The sequence below is a fragment of the Diprion similis genome, chromosome 12 (genome assembly GCF_021155765.1).
Source record: "Diprion similis isolate iyDipSimi1 chromosome 12, iyDipSimi1.1, whole genome shotgun sequence".
NCBI classification, from domain to species: Eukaryota; Metazoa; Arthropoda; class Insecta; order Hymenoptera; family Diprionidae; genus Diprion; species Diprion similis.
Window position 1 is genome coordinate 7,401,670 of NC_060116.1, and position 27,163 is coordinate 7,428,832.

General features: G+C 37.2%; 3 protein-coding genes across 3 annotated transcripts; 1 reads left to right on the forward strand and 2 right to left on the reverse strand.

Annotated features, from left to right (window-relative positions):
* Nucleotides 1-4,720: 4,720 nt before the first annotated feature.
* On the reverse strand, nucleotides 4,721-7,405 carry LOC124413450 (G kinase-anchoring protein 1-like). Its single transcript, XM_046894033.1, has 6 exons — nucleotides 7,280-7,405; nucleotides 6,935-7,145; nucleotides 6,565-6,627; nucleotides 5,833-6,331; nucleotides 5,436-5,590; nucleotides 4,721-5,310 (listed from the first exon to the last, which is right to left on the reverse strand). The coding sequence occupies exons 2-6, from the start codon at nucleotides 7,109-7,111 to the stop codon at nucleotides 5,278-5,280; spliced, it is 927 nt and encodes a 308-aa protein (XP_046749989.1). The 5' UTR covers nucleotides 7,112-7,145; nucleotides 7,280-7,405; the 3' UTR covers nucleotides 4,721-5,277.
* Nucleotides 7,406-7,922: 517 nt separating this feature from the next.
* On the forward strand, nucleotides 7,923-21,188 carry LOC124413449 (mucin-17-like). The gene is made up of 5 exons (XM_046894032.1): nucleotides 7,923-8,184; nucleotides 8,296-8,434; nucleotides 9,097-9,294; nucleotides 9,570-9,646; nucleotides 10,074-21,188. Exons 3-5 carry the CDS (start codon nucleotides 9,119-9,121, stop codon nucleotides 19,436-19,438), a joined length of 9,618 nt encoding a protein of 3,205 aa, XP_046749988.1. The 5' UTR covers nucleotides 7,923-8,184; nucleotides 8,296-8,434; nucleotides 9,097-9,118; the 3' UTR covers nucleotides 19,439-21,188.
* A 513-nt stretch (nucleotides 21,189-21,701) lies between these two features.
* Nucleotides 21,702-26,907, reverse strand: LOC124413139 (phosphatidylinositol 3-kinase catalytic subunit type 3). Its single transcript, XM_046893516.1, has 10 exons — nucleotides 26,626-26,907; nucleotides 26,059-26,253; nucleotides 25,322-25,751; nucleotides 25,100-25,195; nucleotides 23,771-24,322; nucleotides 23,174-23,649; nucleotides 22,772-22,960; nucleotides 22,494-22,669; nucleotides 22,332-22,406; nucleotides 21,702-22,258 (listed from the first exon to the last, which is right to left on the reverse strand). The coding sequence occupies exons 1-10, from the start codon at nucleotides 26,694-26,696 to the stop codon at nucleotides 21,858-21,860; spliced, it is 2,661 nt and encodes an 886-aa protein (XP_046749472.1). The 5' UTR covers nucleotides 26,697-26,907; the 3' UTR covers nucleotides 21,702-21,857.
* Nucleotides 26,908-27,163: the final 256 nt, after the last annotated feature.

Sequence of the window (27,163 nt, forward strand, 5' to 3'; positions counted from 1 at the left end):
AGCCGGGTATAATCTTTCCTTGATTGTCTTTGCGCCGCTTATTACTTATTATACAAATGGAAATTATTATTTGTTCCACAGTTTCCTAACCGAAATCGCTGCAATTGTTTCTTATTCTTGCGATAACAAACTTTTTTACTCCTTTTAATTTCTTCATTTCTGATCGGTAAATTGAATTCAAATTAACATTTCCTTGCGCGAGTTTTACGTATATTATAATACTTCTCCAATCTCAAACAGCATCAATGTAACAAGAAACCCTTATGTTTTTGACAAATCGATTTCTGGCCTGCAACGTAAGGCGCGCAAACGCATTTGGCTATCGGAGTGACATGTAAAACATGAATCAATTACATAATGGTGTAGCCGAAATGGATGCTGCCTTCCTTTTCTGTCCCACCGTTATAACCGTGACGTTCGCCCCTGCAGCAGCCCTTTTGCAAAGTGACTGCGCGGAACAAAGGGTTGAGCTCTTCTCTGCGGGCGCAGTAATTATTATGCTCTTTGACGATCCCTCTGTCTGTCATAGCTAACGCGTGCGAAATCGATACTGCTAAAGCTTTAATCGCAACGGCGTATACGCGAAGATATACTTTATGCGCGTCCACACGAGGTACGTCGGAAAAGTTTATGCAGCCATGCAGTAAGTTGCATAAAGTAGTAGTTGAATACCCGGAATTATGCTGCAATTAATAATAAATTAAAAATCGGACTTTGTGTTACTGGGAATAAATTATTTTTGTAATGAGTTGCAGAAGCCAGAAATAATCGCTTCACTGCAACCGATGTTGGAATACTTCTTCACCCATATATGAAAGTGGAAATGGACAGGACGTTGAATATCTTCCACTAGTTCCGGAAGAGAAACATCGGTAAGCCGTTAAAACGGTATAACATTTCTACTCCGAAACGATTGTGGGATATGAGAATTGCCCATCTCGGAAAAGCTGGGCTGGTCTTCTTCTTATATCGCTAAGCTGTTTACAGACGTGGGAGTCGAGGCCGACCACGGCTTACGGCGAGAGCTGCTCGAGGGTTGCTTTCAGACCCAGTCTGGTGTTCATCGGCAATTCGCGACGGCATGGGAATTGTCACTTGCCAATTGCAAACTTTCTGGTTATACCTAAAGCCGATTTCAAACTCTCGAACGTCTGGGTATAACAGCTCTGCTCAAGTGCCGTGAAGCAGTGGTATAGTAATTCATGGATGTATCAAGTGTCGGATGGATGGTTAGTCGTAAAAATGTATAAAAATCGAAAAATAGTCGGCTAACAATATTGAGTATTCAAAAACGTGAGGGTCCATTTTTTGGAATTTTCACATGTAGAAAGCGGAAATTTACTAGAAAAGTAAAGTACAGAAAACCAGATGCAGAATCCTAAAAATTCTGACGGTCTCACATATTTTGGCTTTCCGCAATTCCAACTTGTACAAGGAATTTGATTTTCGCGTTTCTGAAAATTCGATATCGTGAATCTTGTGATTTCTAATTCTTCTACATTTCCACTCCCCGCACCACCAGATACGATTCGCGATAAATATATTCTCGCCGTATTATTGGCAGAACTGATGAAAGCCACGACGGAGCATTGCAACATCGACATATTAATGACTCTTGCCGTACGCTAACGAATTTCTCGTAATAACGAGAGGTCCATTGTTTTAACGCACCCCTTAATTTTCCTGCCTAATGTTCGGATTAATTTTCCGCTCTCGCCTTTTTTTTCGCGTTGACGGATATGTGAGCATCCGACTGTCGAAAATGTGCTGCTGCAATAAAGGAAAAACGGAAATTTCTGCATTTAAGTTGAAATATATATATCACTGGTAATCGAGAACTTGCAAGTAACTGTGCGTTTCATCGTTAAAATCTCTTTGTAATCGGAAAATATACATACATAGGTACGTTCCATTCTGCAGTGCTTACTTATGTACATACATACGTACCAACATCATACAGCAGTACTTTGCTCAGTGAGGCATACATACATACGTATTCCAAATACGAGGCGCAATATCGGCTTCACCGTTGAGAGACGATGCAGGCCTCCGAACAAAAAGAGAGCGAGAGAGAGAGAGAGAGAGATAAAAAAAACACCGACAGTGCAAGCGCGTCTTGTCGAGACACTTGTTTATAAAATGATATACATTATAGGTATGTAGAGGAACAGATAAGTATATCTATAATCATACAATGATATACCTTGCTTTTTACAAACGTCTTTCGATACTTGTATTTGCACAGCACGTGAATTATGCGCAAAAAGATTCACCCCACGAAGGATTATTTTATTTTCACAACAGGAGTTTTGCGAAACTATCGAATCGCGGATAGTGATAATCGTCTTCAAATAATCGCGAGTTTTTGAAGAATGCATGGAGAGAAGAAAAGAACAGATTTTTCTGAAAACTGCACGAAATGAGGAACGCGTCAAGGTACTCATGTCAACTATATTTTTTACTAAAAATACACACAGTGATTTTCATTGTTTCTAGAGTAAATCCTGCACTTTATGAAGTATGTTTTGCAAAAAAAAAATTTTCTTTTGGCACGCTTTTCCTGCAGTTGTCAGTAAAATCTGCTCTTTTATTTTCTCCGTGTGGTTTTGAGGCAAAATATTAATGGGAAAGTTTCTCCCGAAAAAATTCTTACTTCTCACATATCAGTGTAAACTTATTTTCTAATAACTGTAGTTCGTATTTTTGCATCTCCATTACCAACGATAAATACGAAAATTAAATGCCACTCAATTTAACTGTTTTTGATATTCTGTACAGATGAACCTACTTTAGCAAGGGTGATGTGAGGTCGCACGATACTTGCTTTCAACTCGTTAAGTTTGCTTTAATACCTTGTTGCGAATAAACTAATTATTTTACCAAGAAGTACAATTTTTTTTTTCTCTCTCTAAAAATGCCATGAAATTTTCTTATCACATGAATTTTGTCCATATATTATTCCGTCAATTGTACAACCGAATCATTTGAAATGAAAAATCTTCAATATTGTCTGTCTGAATAATTGATAACTAAATGGAATTAGATGCGAGGATTCTTATCGTTAGCATAAGTACCGAATCGGTGAATTTTTGTGTTTCAACCTGCGTCCCTGGAGATACGAATACGGACGCTAAAGAGACGAGGTCCAGCCCAGTCACCAGCCGGGAAAATCTCGCCACGGCCTACAGGAATGACAATAGACTGACGGATAATGAATCCCCACCACGTCTGCCATACTTTCCGCCCCTACGGCCTCCCTGTCGACCCCCCATGAAGGCAAACACCCTTACAGAGTGACAGAGATAAACCGGGGCCCGGTTAGAACAAGTCTAAAACCCTCTTTTATACTTAGACAATTTAAAACCCACAAATGCCGGAAAAGTATTAGATCTAAAGTCATACGATTAATGTTCGTCAATTTTTCTTTCATTGATCTTAATAAAATCGAGATAGACGTGAACTGTGGTTCAATTTCGTGTCAACTGGAATAAAATAAAACAGAGAGTATAGTTTTTATTGAACGAGAAACGAAAGGATCACTTTCGATTCATTCTTGCTCGTACTGATGGCGATGAAAAAAATCAAAGATATTTGCAGAAACCGAGTCAATTTCAGAAATCATTCCTCAAAGTGGAGTCGTGAAAGACGCTCCGGAAAAAGCTTGTCAATTCAATTGTGCGGGCTTGTTGGACGTTCGTAACTTCCGCTGAACCCCACCCTATACCGCAAGCTCGTTTCAGCCCTCGTCCTCTCCGACAAACAGGACTAGAACCGAAGAGGAGGCGCCCACTTAGCGCTAATGCTCCTTTTATTGGTCAAGATTTCAACGGAGAGTTGAATGGATGCTCAATACCCCGATACAACGAACGGAATAAATTAGTACGTTTCAATGGATGGAATGACATGATTCATCTCGCATAGAATTTAGACGTTGTGGAATGATTGCGAGATGATATAATATATGTATGAAAATTTCTCACATAATTAATTTCGTTTTATTCGTCGTGAACTATTCAATGCAATGGTGAGCGTTGCAGGGTAAGACAAATTGCATTGATTTGATGTGGATACATCGAGAACAGAGATCGTTGAAGTAGCGCGAATGAAATGAAGAAAAAAATTAAGATTAAAGTTGTCAGTAAAGTAGAAATGAAAAGAAATCACTGCGGATAACCAAAAGCACAAAAAGCTGGTGAAAAAAGCGAATTTCCATAAAAGTCTCTGGCCGTATAATCCGGATGAAGCTAAGTCTGAATAGCGAGTATATGTAGAAGATGGAAAGGGTGGAAGTGTGTCGGTGACCGAAAAATTTTTGGTAAATGCAGAGAAATGAGAGGCCAATTTAGGTAAATGATACTCGCATGCATACTTTGTTGCACCGCAGATGCACGATTCAAAATTTTGTTAAATTCTTTGTTAAAGTCTTCTTCCAAGCACGTTTGACAAAAAAAAAAAAATTAACCTGGTATTTTACAGGTATCGATTATGTACAATTAAAATTTCTGTCCTTTTTTTACTGACTGGCTTTAATTTACACTCGATTAATTGATTATGAAATGTACGCACAGTTTAAATCGCAGTCTCACAAAGTTTTGTAAATTTTTTCACAGCTCTCCAAACCCTGACATTGTAGTTGAAATTTGTGTAATCGCACGAAATAGGTACAAAAGGATGGGCAGGGCAGTGTGCAAAGGCATCGATTTAACGATGGTCGATAAAATTACGTTACATATAATATTTTTATTACAAAATATCCCAAATAATACTTTTCAGTAACTTGCCGTTCAGAGGGAAAAAGTCTGTGAGTACTTTGTTATAAAGTGACTGCATCGGTTCGACAGAAAGTAGAAGAGCATGTAAGACAGATTGTTTTCCTCTGATACGTCACTATAAATATGTATGTATATGTATAACAATCAGTATGATAATTACGAGAAATATGTTTGCTATGGCATAAACTTTATTGAAAACAAGGATTAAAATTAAAAAATTGAACAAAATAGAATATTACTCTTGGTCTCGCCATAACATAAATCTCATTTTGATAGCGTACCTCCTATCTTTAAATAGTTGAGGTTTTCAATTTTGGTGTTTATAAAAACGACGATCTAAATAAATTTTCTTACTCTAAACAAACATTATCAATGCTTCTGGTACGGGTTCTTTTTTACTTCATTTTTCCAATAGTCTTACATTGAATAACCTTCCTTCATCACAATTACATTCACAGTTAATGGATCACAATGACATTATTCAACGTGCTGGCAGATAGATAATTCAAGCATTTTCACTTGCAGGCCTCTTTTTATTCTGGAAATCAAAGAAAAAAGTTTTAGCACTTTTTACAAGAATGAATATTCCCATCAAATTAAACACTCCATTGATATTACAGTACATTGGAATTTTTCTTAATAATGCATATTTCAGATACTTACAGTTTGCTTAGTCGTCTTTGGATCTGCGCTGGAAGCTCTGGTTTTTGATCTTTCCTGTTCGAGTAGTGCATGAAGAGATGCCACTTCGGTTGTTAATTCGTCACGAATTTCTTGAAGTTTGGCAACCTCGACCAACACCGATGCTTTGTCCTTCACTGTTGGAAAAGTGTCATATTTTATTTCGTCAACTACTCTTGAGTGCAATCATGAGCAGTATAGCAATTATTCCAAAGAATGTTAAAGTAAGAATTAGGTTTGTCAGAATGAACTATTTTCACTATTAATTGTATTTTGAGTAATATTCTTCCATCAATTTCATCATTATAACAATTTGACACTGTTTACCAGAGAAATTTCGCAAAATGAACATTATGCCACGAGATTAAATGTTACTCACTTTCCCCTTGAGATAAAATTTCGTAGAGTTTCTTATTTCTTTTTTTGACTTGTCTTAATTCATCTTTCAGTGTTTGAACTTCATCTTTCAATTGCGCAACTAATTCATCTCTCTTTTCCACCTCGACCCTTAACTGAGCTGAGGTTATATCTTCATCAATTTGATTCTGCCTTGATTTTAATATGTCCTTTTCTTTCTCTCTGGTAATTTCACTCATCGTTTCCTTTTTGATCCTGTCAAAAAATTCAACATCTGATTCTTTAGGTTTACAATCTCCACTCTCAGGGGCAGAATCTGTATTTGGCGCAGGTGTTGCCCCCAGGTTGTTGAATTCTTCCAGAGACATCGTAGCTTTCTTGGACTTTTTGCCGTTCAAGTTTTTCTTCGATTGTTCCGAGTCTTCTTTAGCTTTACCTGTAGTATCTACTTGTGCCTCGTACGCTAGCTTCGATAACAATATCGCCTGATGCAGCTCTTGCTCGTATGTTTCCTCGACAGCCTTTAAATTGTCAATAAAATAGGTTATTTAGTCTGCTTTTGATACCTTATTATAAGCTTATCAAAGCAAGATATCCCTTTGGATTTACGTAAAAAAATTACAAACATTCAATAATCTGTGTCGGTTTCCACAAGAGTGACAAACTAATTGTGAAAATAATTAAAAACCATTTTTTTCCCCTATTAATTATGATGAATGAATGAAAACTTGTAATATCCATATTTGATGATTACCATTGAATCTTTTTGTTTCCACTGCTCCCATTGACGATCCTCATTGTTTTTATTTTTCTTTCCCTGTAAATTGAATACAATAATGTATAAAATTCTGGATAGTGTCAGGTAATTTGCTTACAAAGTGTCATTGTGACAAAAAAAATAAAAAACAAAAACAAATATAGTATAGCTCGGAAATACAGCTACTTAAGAAATAAAAATTTTCAATCATAGTCAGAATAATCAGATGATTCGAACTCCGCAGTTCTAAAATAAAAGAGTAAAAACATTCAAGGTTTCATGACATTGAATTTTCCCGCTGTGCATTAGCGATAACATTTGACAACTAGAGCCGGCTAGAAAAATGTGCGCTATGGCTTGGCTGTACCTTGCTCTGTTTTTTTTTCTCGTCTTTTTTAGGTTGTTGTTTTGAGGTAGCTGCAGATTTGTCATGTTTATTTTTTGTATTTGTAGTTTTGACCGTAGTTTTCTGGCTCTTTTTCGGCTTGTAATCATCATCCTCCATACTCAAGACAGCAAACCGTGAAGGGACGGCAGTCGCCATTCTTATGGTATTTACTCGTATTTACTAGGTACGTTATACCTACGAAAGGCGAATGCAATTGTTATAGAAAATGTACGAGAGTATCGCTGTACTTGATTCAACACTTGGGATTCGTATCGAACGAAACTCTCGCGACTATAAACGACAGTCGAATGTATTTTATTCCTGGCACCTTGTTGTATGTAAATATTATTTTACGCTCGTTCAGAGACGTTGGAATGCACTGAATACGTAGGTATATTTAAAAGAAAAAAGGAAAAGCGTCGTAGGGCAACAGCAGACCGGAAGTGAAGTGTGAACGCCGATAAGAACAGTGGCGACACAGCATTGAAGGAACACGAACAATCGCCTCGCAACGTCAGGGTGGCCAATTGTTGTTTTTCAAATTTTATACAAACACCTGTAAAATACTCATTATTTCTCGTTACTTTCTAACAAGAGATCATTATTTTCCCTTCAAATACCTATTTCCAATTATGCCATTTACCGAAACTAAGTCGCAGACGATAAATCTTCAATACAGAGGAGGGCCACCGTTACGTGCCAGGAAATCATTTCTTACTTGAATGATATTTACCACGTAATCAGATAGTGCCCGTAGATGCGTCTACGAAACGTGAGAAATTAATAAAATAATAGAAAATTGCACAAATAGAGTGATAAGTCTTGACATATAAACAGAAAAGTGTGTGGAAATTTGAAAATTCGCAGGATAAATTTGAAGAGAAAGGTGCGGTGCAACGTGGGGTGTGGTAGGCCTGGTTGAAAGTGGCGAAGCATCGAGTCCCGTTGCATGTCGGGAAAACTAAAATATGTACGTCGGATAAGCGCCGATTGGGGAACTGCATTACCTGTTTATTCGTGAATTCTGGTGCGAAAACGTCACGGTCACACAACAAGTGTAGTGGTGTGGATGGTGCGGACGTCCTGATACATCGGGACGCTTACGAATTTGGATGTGAACGACTTTCGGTAGATTTTCACGAACGAAGTCAAGGCGGCAAACGCTCGGTCGCCTCCATAAAATGCCCGTGCATACAAACGCTGAGGTGCCTTGGACATTTCTCATTCACGTACGTCTTCATTACCGCTGTACTATTCACCTACCTACGTTTCGCAATATCATCCGAGGTTATCGACCTGATTTTTATACCAGAAACCTTTATTTATCATTATCGTTGCAGAATCAAGACGAGAAACGTAACCACGTCTAGGAAATCCCGCCGTTGTGGACGATCATCTACGAAGCAGAAGGAGGGCAACCCCCCTCCTCCCTCCCCCTGACCCGTACCTCATCGCTCCGAATTACCTCCCCTGCAAACAGTGAATAACTTGACTATTTTAAAAACTGAACAGTAATCCATTATCCCGCTTTCAATCGGTTCAACATACATATTTTTTGTGCTATCGAGTGCTAATCGTGCACCCTTTCATAGTTCACGACCCATAACTTCGCACCGGCCATTACACCGGAATGTTGTGCACACGTATTCGTCTCACGTAGGGTAAGAATATTGAGGTATCCACCTCATACAAATCTGAATAATCGTACCGCAGAAACTGCGCTGTGTTCAATACCTTGCAATTCATGGTTCAACTGTTCAATACTTTGCAAACTTTGTCGTATCAAGATAATGACTTTTTCTATTTTGAAAAGCATCTCTTAAACGTACTAGCTTATCTATATTTCAAACTTGCTTTTTTTTTTGACAGCGTAAGATTGACTATAATACAATCTTTTGTTCAGTGCAATAAAATATCTATCAACGTATCACATTATTGATGAGTAATTGTTCAATTTTTAGGCAATAGGCGCAAGAATATCATTAAAGAATAATAATTAGTTAAAACTTCTGCTGATGTTATGCTACAACTTGCATAAACAGATGTTGGAACAGCAAGCCTTAGTTATTCGGTACAAATAAATATACGGAACTACGCTAATACTGTCATATATCCAGACTTAACTCTATGACTGAATACAGTTGAGTAAGAGACGACGTCAAGATGTGCGAACAGACAGAGATCAGTTACTTGGATGGGGATGTTGTATGGGTTAAGCTTGGGGCCTCGTGGTGGCCTGGTCAAGTAACAAGCGTACATAATTTACCTGAAGATATTCAGGAAGAATTGAAGAAAAAACCTATTATCGCAGCTGTGAAATTTTTTCAAGAAGATACATAGTGAGTTGCTGTTATTTTTATTGTCTTACTTCAACTTTTATCTATAAATGGAGAACTACAAGACTCATTATTCAACTAAATCCTGTTTTTCCATAATGTATTTCTCACAATTTTCGCTGTCTTGTTTTGAAATATCAGTGTAAAATATTTACTATTCATCATGGAAATTACTCACATGTAGAAATTTTCTTTTACAATTCACTTTAACTTTCATTAATCTAAGATTAATCACAAATTAAAATTTAGTACTTTATCAATGTCATTTATTATTTCAGTGAATATGTGAAGAATTATCAACAAATTTACAAATACAACTGCACATTGAAGGACGATTTCATCAAAAAAGGCTTAGGTATGTTTCTTCAACTAATTCCATCGATGGATGTCACGTGTTATTCCTATTCACATGAATTCAAACCCCTTGACTAGTTTCATCGAATGCAGTAACGATTGAGTATTGAAAAGGTGCATCCCTTGCAGCTACCAACTTTGATGGAAGGAATTTAAGATATATTTATTTTGAAACTTAGACATTTTCTTTTCACTAGATTTAAAATTAAAACCAAGTTTTCTCCAAGCTTTCATCAACTGTTAGAACTTTTTGATTATTATCTGTCGAGGGCAGGAGAATAGCTCCTGCCCTCGGCATAAGCAATCCCCTTCAATGAGTATAACATGAGCTAACATTTACTCAGGTGCATGAAACTGAAATATAGAATAAATTTACGAAATCAAACCTATTCTAAACTATAACTAATAACTCGTGTCATTATTCACAGATAAATACAGAACCAAGAGTAAAGATGGATCGAGTTACATGGACAAATTCCCTGGAGATGTGGAAATGGCTGAGAAGTTGACAGGAGGTGATGCAGATATAATATCAAGCCATAAGTTTACACGCCAACAAAAACCAGATATATCAGCTCTGTTTGGAGAAAAGAAGGTTCCAAAAAAGAAACGAGACCGTGAAGATGGGAGCAGAGAGAGACGCAATGATAGTGGAAGCTCTTCAGATACGCCATCTAGGAAAATTACACATCCACGATTTTTGAAGGAAAGTGATCACGAGGTTAGAATTCGACACCAACCACCAAGCCTTTCTTCGACACCATCAAACAGTGGAGGTTCCCCACAATACACTTGCTATGTGTGCAGCTTTACCTCTTCTCGCCTCAACGTTATTATTTTGCACAACAAAACTCACAGTTCTGGTAACTCAACACCAATAGCAACTAAAGTTAAAACATATTCACAACCAAAAGCAAAACTTAGTGAAAGTGATACTCCAAAGAGAAAGTACACGAAGAAAGACAAGGGAGAATCTAACAAAGCCAGAAAAGAGATTGCACCAGAATCAGGAAAACGAAAGTCCACAAAACATATAGAAAAAGCAAGTAAGAAGAAGAAACCTGACCCACAACTGCGTGAAAAGTTGTTGGCTGACTGGCAAGATGAATCAGATACTGAAATGGGCTCTGATTTCAATAAATCCGCTGATACGTCATCGTTAGACATTTCTCCTCAAAAATCTCAGCGAAATTTCGGGACTACCGAACTTTCTCCTCACGAAGATATTGAAGAAGTTGATGAGAATGAGAAAATTCTATCAGAAGCAAAGAAAATACTAAATGAAACTGAATCTTTGTCTGCAATTGCGTTGAGTGCAGATTCACCAGGTCACAAGACAAAAAAAACTAAGCCATTTCTGTCAGAAACACAGAGTACTGGTAGAGACGAAAAAAAATCGTATGCTGATCTAAATACAGAACTATTAGTGTTAGAGAAAGAAGGTAAAAATCTGAGCTCAGAAACGGACGACAAATTGTCAAGTTCTGTAAAAAGTGACAAAAAGACTGGATGTGAAAAAGATGATAAAAAGTCGAAACTGTCGTGTTTTGACTTTGATGAGGAAGATTTGCCTGAGCCTGCGATACCCCCTGTACGAAAAATACCTAGAGTATTTGGTGACAAAAATTTGTCCTTGAAGAAGGAAATTATCAAAGAATTTGAAATGAGTCAAGCTTTGAAAAATGATCAACAAAATGATGTTAAAAATTACAAAGACCAAGAAGCAGCGACTGGTCATGGAGATACATTGAAACATTCTCAAGAGAGTGGAGAAATTGATCATTCTTTTCCAGATTCTGAAACGAGACAAGAAAAGATGGACGTCAATATCTGTCAAACTGAGCTAGAGATTGTTGAAATATTCGAAGTTGAAAAAGAAGAAGATTCTCCGTATGACGAAACCAGTCTGACAACAAAGTCTGTTGAGGTATTAACAGAACAACCAAAGATATCAATGGATATCAACGAAGAACCAGAAAATTCGTCAATAGAAAAAGAAGAACCAGTTTCAAAGAAGATAGAATCTGACAGTAGGCAAAGTAAAATCTCATTGGAAATTATATCAACTGATACCGAGAAGAATCAATCTTCAACTACAATTGACGATCTAGAAGCTGAAGAAATACAGATGGAAACCAATGAAACATCACCAGTACTAGTTAAGAAGCGTCGTGGGAGGCCCAGAAAGAACCTAATTTCTGATAAAAAAATGGTTCGTACTAATGAAATTGATGAAAGCAAATCTATCGAAATAGACAAAGTAACATTGGAATCTTCGAATAAGGTCGAGGAGCTCACTGAAGATTTTTTCGTGACAGCAAAAAAGACCGAGAATGAGGATATGAAGGCTGTAGATTCTGATGTTGACATTTCTCAATTTGGAAGGAAACGTAGGTCTGGCAGGAAAAGTTCGAAAACTGATGCAATACTGCTACATACTGATCACAGGACATCAAATGATGACAGCCAGTCTGAACTTGATGACAAATCATTGAATTTTGAAGAAAAACTAAATAATCCGAAAAAAAGGGCGAAGAAAGGTAGAAGACCTTCAGGACCGAATAAAAAATCGTCAGTGGTTGTTGAAAAGTCAATGGAAATTGATGATAAACTAACAGAAGAACTTGCAGATTCTATTGTAGATGACGAAATCTTGTCAAAATCTGAAGAGGTGCCCAAAAAACTGGGTGAGAAAACTGAAATTGATGAAAATTCAAGTGAATTTGACAAAAAGTTAGTGGAGACTCCAGAAGATCCGACAGAAGATCGTGGAATTTCATCAAAAATTCATGTGGAACTATTCGAAGAATCAACAAAACCAACTGTATTGTCAGTGACAGATATTTCAAAGGAACCTGATTTAAATGATGAGCGAGTTACCGTTGATGAGAAATCCGAAGAATCAACACTGCCAAGTGGTGCTGCAGATGTATCAGAGTCAAGTCTGGCACCACCTCAATCAATGGATGCTGCAGCCGAATTAATTAACCGTAATTTACTAGAAGGAACAGAATCTAAAATAGATAAACTAGTCACTGAATTTGTTGAGCAAAAGACGGATGGTTCACAAAATACTGATATTTCCAAAATACCCCTGGAAACATTGCCTCCAAAGAAATCACAGATAAAAAAATTTGAAATGTCACAGAGCGATTTTTTTGACAATGATACTTCAGTAGAGAAAATTGTTACACAACCTGAGCCTGAAAAGAAAAGAGATAAGATTGACGAAACGGAAATTGAAATCACGAGAGTTGACGAAAGTGAAACAGTTACTTTGATGGAGAAAGTAGTGGTAGAGCAAGAAATAGCTACTTCACAAGATGAAATCAATCCTTCAAAAGAATCAATGTCAGAAGTAGAAGAAGCTCTGAACTCAGATGATTTGATCAGTAAACAGAAATTAGATACACATCCTGATGTAACAATAGAACGGAATACTGTTACGGATGAGAACGAGGAAATCAGTTCTCAAACAGTTAAACAAAGTGATATGAATGTGAAATTGGAAGAAACCTTGCAAAAAGATGATAAGAATGAATTGGAAATAGAATTAGTACCGGAAGAACTTCCAAAAACTACAACTGACACTCCTCCAAAGAGATCATCGATGCAAACCCGCTACAAAGGTAAATTTACCCCAGAAACTGGTGCAAAATCGAAGAAAGATAAAGATGGATCAACTGAAGAGAAACCCATAAATACTTTTCAAGAGGCATTCTTGAAAACCTTGCATATCGATAATTTAAAACATGACAAAAAAATGATCATCGATGAAATTGAAATCACTGTGGGTAGGGGGAAAAAAAGTAAAAAATCGGTTGATAAGAAACTCAATATCGATGTCGATAACGTTAATATTGTATCTGTTACTCAAGCTATGACACAAGATGTAGAAAATGAATCAGTTGATGGTAAAGAAGCGCTAGAAAAGTCTGAAGAAATTTTGCAAGCTGCAAATATTTCGATTGCTTCTGCTGTCAGCGATTTCCGAGGCGTAGAAGTAGTTGTGGAGGAAAATACTGAAACAAATATAAAGTTGGAAGACCCAAGTGTCCAAGAACTTATTCAACAAACTCCAGAGGTAAGCATTGATGGATCAACGAGTCCGGCACAGCCAGCTAAGGTTGAAGATGTTTCGAAAGTACTGAGTTTAGATGTATCAAAATTGGATGAAACATCTCGAACATCAATGTCCACTCCATCGCCGACTTCTGTAAGTGGTATGCCAGTGAAAAAGCGAGAAAAACCCAGGATAATTGAAAGTGTCTCACTCAAAGAACCAATGCACATATTGAAATCTAAGTTACTTGAAAAAATTCCATCAAGAGGCACTAAACACAAGTTAGAGCCTGACACTTCCAAACGTGGCGATTCAAAACATAATCAGAGAACAAAGATCATGAAAATTGAGAATCTACCATCAAATAGCAAATTGAGGCAAACATTGAAAATATCTTCTCCTCATCTTTCATTGACGCAAAAGTTAGAGGCATTGAAAGCTGAAGAAGCAGCAGGGGCTAATTTGATTGAAACACAGACTGAAAAAGTGATTGCTCAAACATCCCAAAGTGTTTCTGCCACTCCTGTAACTGAAAAGCTGATTCAACAAAGCTCGCAAAGTTTAGCTGACATGGAACTGGATATAAATTCGATGCCTTTTGTTCTGAGTGAAGATGTCTTAACGCCAGAAAGTATTGAACAGATGCCTGTCGTTATAACATCTCTCATACCTGGGTCCAGTTCAATATCAACGTCATCTATTTCACTAACACCTACTACACAATTGGTGTCACCGAGCCACGGACAATTTAAAACATCCAACGAGTCAACATTAGAATCAACACCAAGTAAAAAGAAGAGTGGCGTTCCTACAATTTTGAAAACCAAGGCTAAAGCTAAACCAACCATCACCAGCGTTAAAACTATTGTACCTCCGCTAACGGGAGGAGTTAAAGGTTTGAAATTCCAAAATGCCCAAACTGGAAAAAACTCACCACTAATATCACAAAAAGGGCAACCTGGTAAATACGTGATTGTACAAACTGCCGGTGGTCAACAACTAAGATACAGTGTCCAAGGGAAACCAGGAAGTCAACAGAAAATTGCAATCCCTACAGGAAAAGGTTCAGGAAGTGCACAAATTGTACAGCAGGGAGGTAAGGTGGTTATTTTGACATCACCACAGTCTGGTCAAACGAAAATGATACCTTTGAACACGTCTAAAACAATAGGAACCAAAATGCAGAGGATAATGACCACCAAGGGTCAAATCTTTGCACCAATTAGCTCACAAGGTGTTCTAACAACGAAAACTATTATAGCTCCAAAAACCGATGTAGGATCACCTACGACATCTAAAGTAGCACCACAGGGACAGAAAATTATTAGTACTCAAGGCTTGTCTGCCAAAGGCGTTCTAACTCAGATTCCTGGTGCTGTATCAAAATCGACGCTATTAGGGACGCTAACCCAAGGAATTATTACCAAGGGGGGTATTTACACTCCAATCAGTGCAGCTTCACTGGCAGGTAAAACCATTATCAGTTCGAAAACTTTAGTCACAACCAAGGGTACTACTATTTTGTCTCCATTGACATCGCAAAACCTTGTTACATCTAAAGGAGCTATTTTGGCACCCATATCACATTCTTTGACTGGCAAAACCATTTTGAGCACTCAGGGAATTGTTGGTTCTAAAGGTACCGTGTTAACACCTATTACAGGTCAGCAAGTAAAAGCTATTGCAGCAAAAAGCCCGAGCAAAGGGGCAAAAGTTCAGTACCAAACAGTGCAACAGAAAATGCACTTACCTGTTTTACAGAAAAATCAGAAAGTTCCAATATCCTCGTCACAGATGAGAGTTCTCGGCTCGTTAAAATCACCTGGAAGCACAATACTGCTTCAAAATACCGTAACTGGACAAAAGACATTGTTAACTGGAAAAAAAATGATCAAACAAGCTCTTGCTCATCAACAAGCTCAACAGCTGCCAGTCTTAGCTGCCCAAAGTGGCTCACAGCAAGCATCTCCTGTTTTACCTCAACAACATATGAAAGGAAAGATTCTTTCCTCGACACAAACAGTCCAAAAAGTTGTCATACCTAGAACGCCAGGGCGTCAATCGAAGACTCAACAAAAGATTGTGGTTCAAAAGATGCAAGATGCTTCATTACAAAGTTCATCGCCGAAATTAGTTACAAACGTTTCAAATATTTCTAAATCGTTAGCACAAACAAAACAGATTTCTGGCAACAGTCCAAGTGCGACCAAGGCAAGTGCGAAGAGTTATGCTGGAGTCAGAGGCGGTCAACAGAAAAGAAATTTATTGAACGCAGCTCTTAACTCAATATCTAGTCCACCGCTTGCTGCAACTGTTACCAAACCACTATCTCTTCCAACTCTGGAACAGACCGACGCTGAAAAGAAACCCAGAGCTCAAGAAATGGTTGGAGAACTAGTTCAAACGGAAGAATCCAAACCAGAAGCATCAATCTCCGAACAAACCACTCCAGTTATTGAAAAAATTGAAGAACCTAAAGCCGCTGTCCAACCTCAAATAATGGCTTTACCAACTGAAAGTGGCGATGGGACTCAAACTTACGTTTTGGTTACAATAGATGAACAAGGACAAATACAACCATTAGATAACAACACGTTAATGTCTTTGGAAGGTACAACCCAAAATCCTGATGGCACAAGAACTCTATACATAGATCCAAATTCATTAGGAGAAGCAGGAACGTTAGATAATATTGTATTACAATTTGACAACGGATGTGTATCAAATCTTCCATCTACAGTCAGTGATTCTCCACAAACAATGATATCAGAAAGTTTCCCAAGTTCTGAAATTATTCAGACATCAAATCAAGATATTTTGGCTGCTGCTCTTGCAAATACAGATTTCCAGCAAGAGATCGGACTTCCGGATAACTCCACTGCAAGCGTTATGAGTACAGGACTGACACAAACAAGCCTGATCAATCAGACAATCTTGCAATCTACAATTATCCCACCAACGGAGCCAATTTCTTCACCAGCAGTTCTAGAAACTTCCTTGACTCTGAATCAACCTATCATGACACCACTGGAGGTACCAAGCAACATGACAATGACAACTGAAACTTCAACTTCAGTTGCCACAATTCCGTCGTCGTTAGAACTGCCCTTGACTGTCACCAATCCCAGTATTGCATACATTTCAACTGGAGCAACTCAAATTCAAATGCCTGGAAATTCAATGCCAGATATTGGAGAAATAATGGACAATTCGAGTGTTATTAGCCATAGCGAGACTCCTGCTACAACGCAATATTTGGTTTTACCTAATCTCGATGAAAATATAACAATTGAAGCACAGGATATTCAATCTAGTTCAAACTCAACACCGACCGTTTCATATTCTGTATCGATTCCAGAGAATATGGTTTTGGAAACGACTCCAGTTCAGACAACGCCATCCATGCCAATCATTGATGACACATACGCTGATGATATTCCTTACAGCACGGCTATTCAGACATCGTTGGCTGGAGAGTCAAGTTTTGTTGATGTACCTGTGTCAGAAATGTTAGTTTCAAAAGCTTCTGTTGCAACCACAGAGAACATAGTAACGGAAAACGTGACTGTGACCTCAGAAATGATTGTTACTTCGGATGAACCAGCTGTTACCTCTCAAGAATTGATACCAGTATCTACTGTTGAATCACAGGGAATACACGAAGTATCCGTCTCGTCGCAAGATGTTTACACGTCTCATGATGTACCTGCGACAAGCGAAGAACTCATCTCGCAACAAACAGTTGTTACAGCTGAGGAACTGGTTTCAACTCATGATATGCCAATCGTTACGCAAGAGGAAAACCATCAAGAAATGACTATTCAAAGCAAAGATTTACAGACGATAGAAATGCACATCGAAGAACATGCTTCGGAAATCGAAGCTACCAGTATGCCTCTCATAGAAGAACCCTGTACAGTCAGTTCTGAATCAAATGTTGAAATACAATCTGAACATTCAAAGTTTCAAACAACCGATTCAAAAGAAATACAAGCCAGTACTTCGTACGATGTAGTGCCACCAAGCAAGTTAAACGAACTGTTGGAAACATCCACCGCAGATGAAAAACCGTGCTCTGTGAATGATATTCAAACAGCAACATCAAACGAACACGATACATTAGTCCAAAATCAACCCGACACTTTGCCTGCCAAATTGTTGGATGACACCGAAGCGGAACATATGGATGTTGAACCAGCTCTAGAAAGTGCATCTTATGTTGAAAATAAAGAATCCGTTCTAGAGGTTTCTCAAGGTGGCACAGCATCATCTGAGGGAGAACACAGTCATGAAGTAATGAGCGCTGATTCAGAAATAAACTTTGAAGAATCCGTACCAGAAACTAGTGAAGAGAGACCCTCCCAATCTTACGAACAATTCGATATTACCATGACGAGTGATTCCTTAGAAATTCCCAGCCAGTCAGTAAACAAATCTGAAAACTCGCCCGAACCTACACAGTCAATATCCTACGAATCAATGGAAATTGATGAAACCAACACTTCTGCAGAGCCTCCCACTCAGTCTTTTGAAGATTCAAAGCAGAATGAAGCCACCCAGTCTTACGAAACTTCCACCGAAACACATGGAAATGCGCCAACACAATCTTTTAATGAGATTATGCACAATCAAGAAGAGAGAAATTCTGGCGATGAATTAGTGGATGATCAAAGTTTTCCGACTCAAAGTTACGAAGTTGAAAAACTGGAGAGTCTCTCAGAAAATATGGAAACCGATGCTGAAATGAGTCAAGAAGGAAATATACCATCGCAGTCTAACGATATTGGGACAGACGGCATCGGTACTTCTTCAATTTCTACCAATAACTCTGGAGTGAATGAGGATGAAACTGCGAGTTCTTCTTATGTTCCGGAGACACCTGAAAATCAAGAACGAGATCAAGACCAGGAAAGTGCCATCAGTACATCATCTTATGAAATACCACCCTGTGAGGAATTGAATATCGCATCATCCAGCGTTATTCCTGATACTTCAGTCAGGGGAGAACATACGAGCATTCACGATAATGGTGTACCAGAAATACCAACGTCATCCTATAGCTTGAATCCTGACAGCAGCTCGACTCACGTCGATGCTGTACCTACATCCAGTTACGAAGACCAAGTCATTCTGGAACAAAATGTATCCACTTCGTATGAAGTACCAATTTCTATGCCAGGGTTGGAGGAGAATTCATCACAAAGTTTTGTTACAGAAAGTTCGGATCACAGAAACGAACCATCCAGCTATTACACGCATCATCAAGAAGTAACAGCAAGTTATTATGAATCTGTTCACCAAGAATGTAATAATTCTAGACTTGAAGAAGATCCCCAGGAAGAAGTTACAGCTAGTTATTATGAGTCTACTCCCCAAGACATTGCTTCAGAGGCCAGCCAAAGTTACTTTGCACCCGAAGAAGCTACGCCGAGTTATTCCAGTCAAAGTATAACTCCCAGTTACTATAATGCCAGACCAGAATCTGAGGCAACGCAAAGTTTCTATTCTTCCCAAACCTTGGATAGGAGAGAACAATCGTCGCAAAATGTGGAGGCATCCCAAAGTTTTTACCCAGAGGTAACCGAGAACCTAAGACTTAGACAACAGGGCGAGGCAACGCCAACCTATTCTACAAGGTATCCCGTTGACTATACGCTCACTGACTCGCCAATAGAAAGGCACGATTTGGTAGAAAGTTCTGTGCCTGCAACCAGACCAACCGAAAGGTAATATACTGTATAAAAGGTTTGGCACCGTGCCTCCGATAATGGTTTATCAATATAAACTTCTCAGTTTAAATTCACCTTACAAAGATCCTTGTTTGAATAATGAACTATCAGCCATGATAGAGAGTTGAAAAATAGACTCAAGTCTATTTGTCAAGTGTAAATATAAAGTAAGTTAATAAGTGGTTGGAGTAAGATTAAAAATAGGTCCTTATTATAATTTATGTATAGGTATGTTGGGAATGGATTCAATCCGTGATAGAGTGCGATATGATTATACGAGCAGTGTAGATTTTGGAGGAATGTGGTTTTGCTGCAGTACCATTTTGATTTCGTTTCAATACCTTATTCAAGTAAATGATAATTGTAACCAAGTACTATGTGGTTTTAAGACTGGGCCTGAGTCGAAAATTGAAAAATTAGGGAGAGCAATTCATTTTAACATTTTTTTTTCCTTTTCTTGTGTATGTTACATGTCCTGTTGAATTCATATTTCAGGCAACTTTAAACTGTGTCGAAACATTGACAGTAGTAGGATATCTAAAGACATGTGGCTCTGGTCAGTAAATGCACTCTGAACCCTTACAATCTTTGCCATTCTTTTTAATTATGGTAGCATGCCCAAGACCAAATGTCTATAGTGTGTTTGCTACTCTAATCGTAGGATCTTTGTTTGTAGTAAACAGAACGTCATTTCTATATAATTGTGCTATATACAGAAGGAGTGAAGATATTCTGTTTTCACATAGAATTAAATTTACTACATATTGCTTAGAAAGAAAGATTGAACAAAAATGAAGTTGGAGAAGAATAAAACAGAATTTTATTTCTATGAGTGATATACATGGTTCTCTTTCTACCGAAATTTTCCATATGGCTGAAGTTGTTTGTCAAGTCTAACCATTTTGAATAATTCGTCTAATTTCAATTTGTAATCTCAGATTCGCTAAAAATAAAGTTGAAGTCGGGGAAGAACCATGCGTATCAGGATTAGTGTTTAGTTTGTAGGGTATAGTCAATATGTAATCCGTGTGTTACAAGATAATATAAGGATCGAAAATATAATTATATTATATTCTTTATAGTCTCATGTTATTCGGAATAAATATATTATGTTTTTATTTCTCGTGGCGTTTTCAATCAATCACGATCATATATGTACATATTACGTTGGAATTGGGCAAGCAGAAAAAAATTGAGAAGATATAATTTGCAACTTTACGACTAGTACCAAAAGTTAGAATTTATCAGGCTCTGGGATTAGCAATGAATGACTGAATTGTTAACGTTCCGCAATCATTAGATTTGTTTTCATTATATTTTGGTTTCTTTTTCCTTCATTTTTCATATCTTCTCAGCAAAGAAGAGAGAAGTACTGCACATACGGATGCGGAAATTTGTTACTATGAAAAAAATAAAAATAAATAAACTTGTTACATTTTCTATAAAAGTTATTTGATCAGTCGCGAGATGAGCTATTCGCCTACGAGAATAGCAGAATGCATCTAGAAGTAAAGTAAAGATAGTTGTATACTATGCTATGAAATATATCAGAAGCAATTTGATATTTTCATCACACTAACAATATTACATTTTAAGTTCTACAGTGTGCACGACATACACAATTGTAACTATAAAATAAATATATGAATATTTACATAACTAATATGTAAAATGAACATATGTTTGTTCTCTTTTTGATTCTAGAGTATGCCAATTTTAATAAACTTTATCCATTGGAAAGAAATGAAAAATCGTGTTTTTATTTTACTCGCTTTAATGTTGTATTATCCATATACGTAACATCATCAGTTTCATAACTGAGCATCTATTTAAAACGTCAATATATTGAGTTGTTGCTAATAATCGAGACTATGAATTCATCAAATATATAGATATCACGTGCAAGGTTGACGAAGGATAAACAAAAACGGTAACTGAGAAAAATTGTAATTGTGCGATTTTGACAAAGAATTTATTTTTCATCTCAAATCAATAAATTAGAATGTAGGAAAAATGACAGAATCTACTAGAACAGGGGCATAAAATTGGCGGAGAATATATTTTTATATATGGTAACTAGTTGTCATTGGTTTATAACAAAATTCAAACATATTTATCAATGTTTATACCGCAACAGTTGTGTGATTTGACCATTCAGCAAAAACTTATAATATAATCTACTTATATGGGAAATTTTTCTCTGTATTTTGTAAAATAGATAGACATTGAAATTTATTTGGTTGAAAAAACGTTAAATGTTAAGGTTAGCTTTAAAAAATGTTTATTTTCATCATAATTAGAATTTTGAAAAGTACTGTACATTAAATATTTTACATTAAGGAAATTACTGCTAAATCATATACTATTTACATAACAGCAAGATGCAGTCTTAATAATATTACTTTTGGGACTTTGTTTATTTATTTTCGCCAATATTGAGCAAATTTATGGAGTTGTTCAACAAGGGCTGCCATAACAGCAGTTACCGAAAGATCGAGAAGGTTTTGCACATAGTGTACAGCTTCTTCGTCACTTAAATCCAACCGCAATTTATCCTGTACTTTTTTTACAGCTTTATCGGGCTCAAGTGCTATATCAGGCACACTGGCGTCGACCATCAGAGAGAAGAGATTCAACATTAAGTTCGCGTGTCTTCTCAGGTGCAAAAAGGCAGTGTAACATTGCTTCCTAAACTCATGATAGTGTTCCGATCCAACACCACCCATAGCCTCGACCATCTCTTTGCTGAGTTTCATAGGAGGAGGTAGCGGCTTTGGATCTCGACCTAAGATATACCCGAAATCTATATGGAATAGTTTCCCTGAAAAATAAAAATGATCATTGAAGATTTTTAATAACGATATTATCGTAAATTATGATTTTGCAACAATTACCTGAGGTTGTAAGGAGTAAGTTGTCCAAATGTCGGTCGCCGACACCAAGGAGGTATGTGATAATACAATATCCAGCTAAATAGCAGAGAGCATAAAATGTGTGAATTTTTACAGCCTGTATTGTTGCCTACAGTGAAATAAATATAGAAAACTATGCCTTACCGCAGCTTCTCACGTAAGTATCCATAACTTCAGATGTAATTCCGTATGGGCCAGTTTCTGATGGGTGGTGCTTTCTGAAGAAGCTCAAAATCGACCCTTCACTTGCCAATACTTCAGCTACTGTTGTAGATTCTATGAACTGCAGAAACCCATGTCTCGTACTTGTTGCCAAGACTCTGCAAAAATTGTAACGGCATGTGAGAGCAAATGGATACGCCTCTGTTAAAGTAGAACAAATATAGTTGAAATACATGTATTAACAAATTATAACAACAAACCTGTATGGCGTTAGCTTAAGGTCCAAGTTTTCTCGTCTTAACAACTTATCCATTAGCGCTATTGTTTGCAATATTAACTGGTCCTGTCTGAGATCATCTCCGTGTTTAAAAATTGCAATGTACTCAGTATTTTCACTAGTCAGAAATGTCAATTTACTGGGCATCAGAGCTGACTTGAATAGACTTGCTCTGCAAAATTACATAGAAGCATAATGATAATGAAATATTATATTTAGTAGTGATCGTAACATGAAAAATTTGAAATGTGGATAAACTTCCTCTCAGGCAGAAAACCTGAATTAGTCATGCATTTTTTAAAACAGTTTCGAGCAATGTCGGAGTACTGATTAGAAAATGTATTTGCAATATTTAATTGAATATAAGAATTTAAACGGCATTTACTTCTCTGGTATAATCCCTTTTATAGATATTTCTGGATCCAGTGGAAAAGGTATGGGTTCAAAATTGGAAAAGTTTATTTTGAAAGTTGGATCAGGGTCAGCAAGCAGTGCCCTGAGTCTGTCGGTTTTTCTTTTGCGGTTACCACTTTCTCTTGCTACAGCTTTGACAAGAGATACCAGCTGATCAATGAACATTTTTTGGCGTGACAGAAACGCTCGCCTCTTCTGCCATACAACACTCCCCTGTGATAGTGTCGTAGAAAACGTTTTCATAACTGTAATGTACATCTCTCTTATACGTGTATCTTGTTTGGCAGCAATAGCTGGGTCAACTTGGTCTTCGCACTCGATTAGAAGATACCAGTAAAAGTAATTGGCCAATGTCGAATTCTGGCAAGCTCGACTTATTAAAAACGAGGCAAGATCTATCGGAGGTTCTTGTTTGTCGATGGCTTCCCCAGTTTCAGATTCACTAGACTGTAAAAAATTTGAGTAAATCGATAGTTTGGGTGTTACTATTTATATGGTTGTAATTTACTACTTTCTAGAAAACAGTGATGCAAATGAAAAACATTCGCATTCATGTTCTTTGACTTACTGTGGTGATGGATGTGGACGTGGAACATTCATTGTTTTTATCCTTCTCTCCTTTTTCACGCACTTCTTGACTTTGTTGGCTGCGAAGACATTGATTTGCTGCTTTTATGCCTTCAAAATTCTCATACTTAAGTGCCTGCACTAATTGCAACAAGTAAAGCATCAAATCATCATCTGGTGCTTGATTAAGTCGTCCGATTGCATATCTCCGCACAGCTGGATGAGTAAACGCTGGACCGAGGAGTTCAAGGGCATCTTCAGGATCTGGAGGTGCCCAAAGCGCCAGCATTTCTAATGCTTGTCGTTCTTCACCAGCTACTTTCCAGTTCACACATTTGACAAACTTGGTAAGCGCTTTTTTTTGGTTTGACAAATAAAATCGAAATTTCCAAATCAAATCCTGCTCTTCCGTAGAAAGAGCTGTAGTTGGTGGATAGGCCAGTATTGTGTTTAGTGCATCTCGAACACTGGAAGTCGGCTTTAGTTCTCGGGTATTTCCGCCACTGCGCAAGCTACGTGCTAACTTATGATGTTTGGCTTCAACGAGATTTTCCTGGAAGTAGGAAATTGCTGGTGAAAGTTTTTTTTCATTTGTGAACAAACACAACTTTTCTACTCTCTGTCAAGTTATTTCTAAAACTTATAGGTAGGCATAACGTTTGGGGATTTAACAACTAGAATCTCTGATAATATTCAAAATACTTAAAAACTAGTTGATGTGAATTTTATATTTCAAAACGCTTTACCAGTATATGTTTACTCAAAACAATTTCACAGAAAATAATACCTTAATGAATTCCTGCTGAAACCATGCATAAGAACCTTCAAACACACTGCCTTTGGAAAAAACTTCGAGAAACGTCTTAAAAAATTTAACTATTCTTTTTGCAAGCCGAGACAACACTGCTGGTATATTTTTCAGCCATTTCAACATCTTACTTACTCCTCGCAAGTAAGGCTTCAGATTAAAGTTCAGGTCAATGTCTATTCCGTGGTAATCCTTTCTTTATACATATTACTTGTAATTAACTTAGGCACAGATGATGTATTTACTAAACTACTTACTACAATGACTCATATGCATATTCTTCCTACGACCTGACAAATATTTGTAATTTTATATTCCGAAGTCTTAGAGGTAAGACTTGTTGCAGCTAAATGTAAAAAAATCTTTCCAAGCACAGTGTGTTGTATGTGATCTTATAATTACTTATGTTTGCTGGAGTGCTATTTCATTGTTTTGATTCATTGGTCGTATAGTACTAATTATTTGTGTTAATTATTTGCCATTGATATACTTTGAGAGCATAATAAAAATAACAAGACATGCCTGTAAGATTTCAAAATCTGGTAAGGTGACAACATCTGGCTGTGATCTATGCTGCACAACTTCATCTCCATCTTTCTCGTAATAAACGACTGAATACTGTAAAAAATAGATATTGTATTGGAATTTGTTTAAAAAAACGCGATGTCATGTGATGGTTAATGAAGCAACATTAAATAGGGCGAAAGTTATTAGTTTTTAATTTTAACATAATTGAATACAAACCGGAATACCATCCATTGTAACTTCTGGGAATTCTAGCATTAAATACAGATACTCAGAGGCTCGTTTTTCTCGTTCATTTATCACTTCAATTTCTCTGAACGTCAACCGATCCAGCCAATCAACTTTACTCATCTGGCCGTTCCTGTGCTTCTTAGCCAACTTGGCCAACCTTTGCATTTGTTCTTTACCATGATCTCTAGCTTTGCCTGGAGTCGTGGTTGGCACATTACCATCAGCTTCAACACCTGGCCATACTCTTAGGTCCAACATTCCCTGACGAAATACACCATGCTTCCCAAAGAACGAAATCGTTGTACCTCCAACAGGTAATTGTCTTCCTGGTCCGGCACAATCAAAAAGCGTTATGCATAGCTGTGCATCTCTTGGTAAGTCCGAATAAGCGACGGGTAACGTAACCCATTGATTCCAGCTAAATAAATAGCAATTTCATGAAATTAAACTTGATTATGATTATATGATTATGGCTATAGATTTTTATAAATTCACTTGATTCAATCATGAAAGATTATCATCACCATTAAAGACATTCGACAGAATAGACAGTAAATCAAAATGCCAATGTATATGTAGCTTATCATGTAAATATCCAGCAATTTTTTGCTAAACGATTATAAATATTCTCGAACTAAAAAAATAGTTGAATGGATTATTTTAGCAAATGATCAAAGTCATTTTCTTTACTTAAAACTTTCGAACAAATAATATAGTTTACATACTTCCAGCGAGAAGTGAAATGCTTGTAGGCAGTATGAACAGGTAATGCTAGAGGTCTTCCACCAGCCCATACTTGTAACGATGCAGCGAGGTCTCCTCGACCTCCCCCATTACCGTACAGTCCGGAATATTTCAACATCGGATCGAGCAGCAGTTTATCATACTCGGGTCGTTGTCGTTTACCCTCTAGAGTACCACTGGAAATTATCCATACCATAAGCATGGATTTCATGTGGATGAAACATGTACGTATAGGGAAGTTAAAAAAGGAAATAGAAGAAGAAAAAAAACAAGTTCAGACTACTTGTGTGTTATATTGCTTTTATTTTAGGAAAATTATCTATCATTTTATCAACACAGTACATTCTGCTGTAATTAATGTCTTTGACCTGTCGGAGTTATTATTACTTAGGTAGCGTGAAATCAGTAATATAAAGATAATAAAAATAAAACTCTGAACTTGATTAAATTGGAATTGAGTATAGCTGATGATACTGGGAGGTTCATGGTGACTTAACACGCTTAAAACCAAATCCATAAGGTTATATATCATAACCTATAATACGTACATTTTTATTTGTATTCTAGACTCCAGTGAGGAACTATAGACGTAACAAAATTTGTCATTTATATCCTCCATGGTTTCGATATTTTCTTATGAGATGTGTAACCATAAGCTTCCCATTAGCTCGTCATATCTTACGCGTCAGATGTACTTGACACTTGACGAATGTATGTAACGAGAACCACTCAGGCTACGGAAACTACAACCAATCACAGTAAAGAGAATTCTGGCAAGTGTTGCGTAAACAAACATGAGGTAAGTAGCAGTTTGAACACGAAAGTTACCCGTGTTAATCTCAGTATTTAGCAATTCGTCGTATAAGTAACACAATGTGAGTGTATTTATGGCGAAGTGACTTTCGTTGATTAAAAACCCGAGCCCCAGATGATTAGAAAATAGTGTTACCGCACTAAAACAATGTGATTGCAACAAAGGTTTTTGTCACGGAGATAGAAAGAATTATTTCCGTGGTTTTTGTGATCTCTGTGATAGTCTGCATATACCTCACTTGTGGTTCGTTTGGCACGATTAAGAGTAGTAAT